Consider the following 2,847-nt stretch of genomic DNA (forward strand, 5'->3'; position numbering starts at 1 on the left):
GAGAGAGAGAGAGAGAGAGAGAGAGAGAGAGCGAGAGAGCTCTGTTTTCCAGCCTGACTCTATTTAATTTATTGTTTTGGTTGTGTGTGATTTAATTAATTTATTATAATTTAATTTATTTGTTTTATTTATTATATATAATTTATATATTTTAATATTATTTCACATTTCATTTGCAATGTTGAATGTTCAATAAAAAGTTATTTTTGAAAGGATGTACTTGAATTATTATTATATATTATCATTATGTCTAAAATGGTCTTAAAACGGTGCCGACAATATTATCGTTTATCGCAATAATTTCCAGAAAAATTTATCGTCCAACAAAATTAATTATCTTGACAGGCCTATGTATGTATGTGTGTATGTGTGTATGTATGTATGTATGTATGTATGTATGTATGTATGTATGTATGTATGTATGTATGTATGTATGTATGTATGTATGTATGCGTGTGCGTGTGTGTGTCTGACCTGAGCTGCTGGGGTTCAGTGTGTGTGTGTGTGTGTGTGTGTGTGTGTGTGTGTGTGTGTGTGTGTGTGTGTGTGTGTGTGTGTGTGTGTGTGTCTGACCTGTGAGTGGTGCTGCTGGGGCTCAGTGGGCAGGCCGCTGCAGTATTCCTCCGTCCTCTCCACGCTCACCAGCTGCATCTCCGTCTGAGTGAAGCTGTCGATGAGACCGCACAGCAGGTTGGTGATGGAGAGGGCGTAGGACAGGGAGAGGCCCACCAGACCTGGAGACACACAGATTACATTACATTAGTTGCATAGAGGAAAAGTACCAAGACAACCATATGCAGTTTAGCATATAACCAGATGTGCAAAAAGCGGTTAAGTGCCAAGTATATTTACATATGTATGGGAATAAAGAGTGAGATATCATCATTATATGCAGGGAAGTATAGGGTAAGGTATATAATGCAGTAGAAATAAAGCAGATACAGGATAGACGGTTATAAAAATTAAAAAATACAAGTACTGAACCAAGAAAAAGCAGTTGAGCATCTGACTAAAAGTGGCATTTGGAGTAGAGTAATTTAATATATGTACGGGAATACATAGTAAGATATAAACATTATATACAGTACAGTATGAGGAAAGGTATATAACACAATACACATATGGTTTTTACGCTATAAATCAGATATTTGCAGCATGGAGAGTGGTAGAACCTATAAATACACTTAGGTCTGATACATACAGGATAGTAACATAATCAGCTTAATTTGTAAGGCTAGTTTAAGGACTACTGTGATGCTGTAACTTGGTTAGGAGAGGGGCTGATTATAATTTGGGTCCTGTAAATGTTTAATTAACCAACTAAAGAAAAAACACTTTGAGGAAAGAAAATAAAAAATAAATATAAACAATTCTAAACTGTAAACATCTCAATCAATGCAGTGCAGCAGACTCACCTGGGTCCACAGATTTGTTCTGGTGCTGCACGACGGCGATCACCCCGAGGCCCGTAACCACGGCAACACCAATCAGCTGCAGGCGGATGCTCAGCCACTGCATGGCGGCGACACTGAGGAACAAACAGCGCTGGTTCTGCTCCAGACGATGAGACAACTCCTCCTCAAACCTGCAACAACATAACCACTCTGACTCTGAGACCGTGATCAGAGTGAGACATTACACTCTGTCTCCCCCCGGTGGTAGTGAGAGGTATTACACACACGCACTCTTTCTCTAAACGCTCAGTTTCTTGATGTCTTATTTATTTGGAGCATCCCCTCTAAAATGTACTTATTTATTTGTTGCATATATATTTCTTTATTGTCGTTGTATTATTATTAATGTTAATAATAAGTAAACTAGTATTATTGATTATTATTGTTATTATTAACAATAATTTTAAAGTTGTTATCAATATACTTTTTATTTTTCCATCCATAGAGGTATTTAAGTTGCTGATGGAAACTATACGAGCTCATAGTTAGATGAAAGTGTTACTCAGGCTGTGAAGAGCCCCCCCTCTCACCTGGATGAGCTGCCGCTGGCCCGGATGGTCCCCAGGCCGCTCAGCGTCTCGGAGAAGTGCGAGTAGACGGGCGACAGCGTGATGCTGCTCAGTCTCTTCAGCTCTCGGGACGTGTGCCTGTAGAAGCGCTGCGTGCGGTGGTAGATCAGAGCGAGGGGCAGCAGCAGCAGCAGCACCCAGGGGAGACCCCAGCTGATCACCACCAGCATGCCCAGCAGGGAGAACACATTGGCCAGCAGGATGTTCAGCACGAAGGGCAGGCTGTCGTCCACCGTGTAGAGATCTGAGGAGAAACGGTTCAGGATGCGACCCATCGGGGTGGTGTCGAAGAACGAGACCGTGGCCTGAAGGGAGGAGGGGGAGAGGGGATTGATTTTGATTCGGACCCTTTAAACTCTGCAATTCAGCATAAATATCTGTATCTAAACTAATACAGCACAGTATTGGAATATATGTGTTATATACTCTAGTACAATTTGCACATTGTTTGTTAAAATCTTCAAATATGATATTTTATTGTGTTTCTTATTTGAAATTCAATTTAATTTCTTATGATAATATATAACTGTATTCAATTGTACTGGACATTTTAGTTTACTTGCTTATTTCAATTAAAATATCAGTATTATATTTTATATATTTTATCTTTATATTGCACATTTTAACTTTAACTTCTTATGTTAACACTTTATGTTCATATAAAAATATTCTATATATTTGTAATTGTTTGTATTGCCCATTCTAACTTACACTTTTAATGTTTCTACAAAAAGACCTACCTTTCTCGAGGGACTAAATAACGTGTGATGGATCTGATCCTCACCTTGAGCACGCTGTCCAGCAGGCGGCTGTGGATCACGGTG

The 2,847-nt window shown here is 39.2% G+C and overlaps 1 protein-coding gene across 1 annotated transcript; it reads right to left on the bottom strand.

Moving 5' to 3' along the window:
- Positions 1 to 573: 573 nt before the first annotated feature.
- On the bottom strand, positions 574 to 2,841 carry LOC104949975 (multidrug resistance-associated protein 7-like; the record flags this gene model as incomplete). The annotated part of the gene is made up of 4 exons (XM_010776420.1): positions 2,808 to 2,841; positions 1,985 to 2,328; positions 1,416 to 1,585; positions 574 to 734 (listed from the first exon to the last, which is right to left on the bottom strand). Coding segments are annotated over exons 2-4 (645 nt in total), but the record flags the coding sequence as incomplete, so codon positions are not given.
- Positions 2,842 to 2,847: the final 6 nt, after the last annotated feature.

The sequence above is a fragment of the Notothenia coriiceps genome, unplaced genomic scaffold, assembly GCF_000735185.1.
Source record: "Notothenia coriiceps isolate Sejong01 unplaced genomic scaffold, NC01 NC01_scaffold00016978, whole genome shotgun sequence".
NCBI classification, from domain to species: Eukaryota; Metazoa; Chordata; class Actinopteri; order Perciformes; family Nototheniidae; genus Notothenia; species Notothenia coriiceps.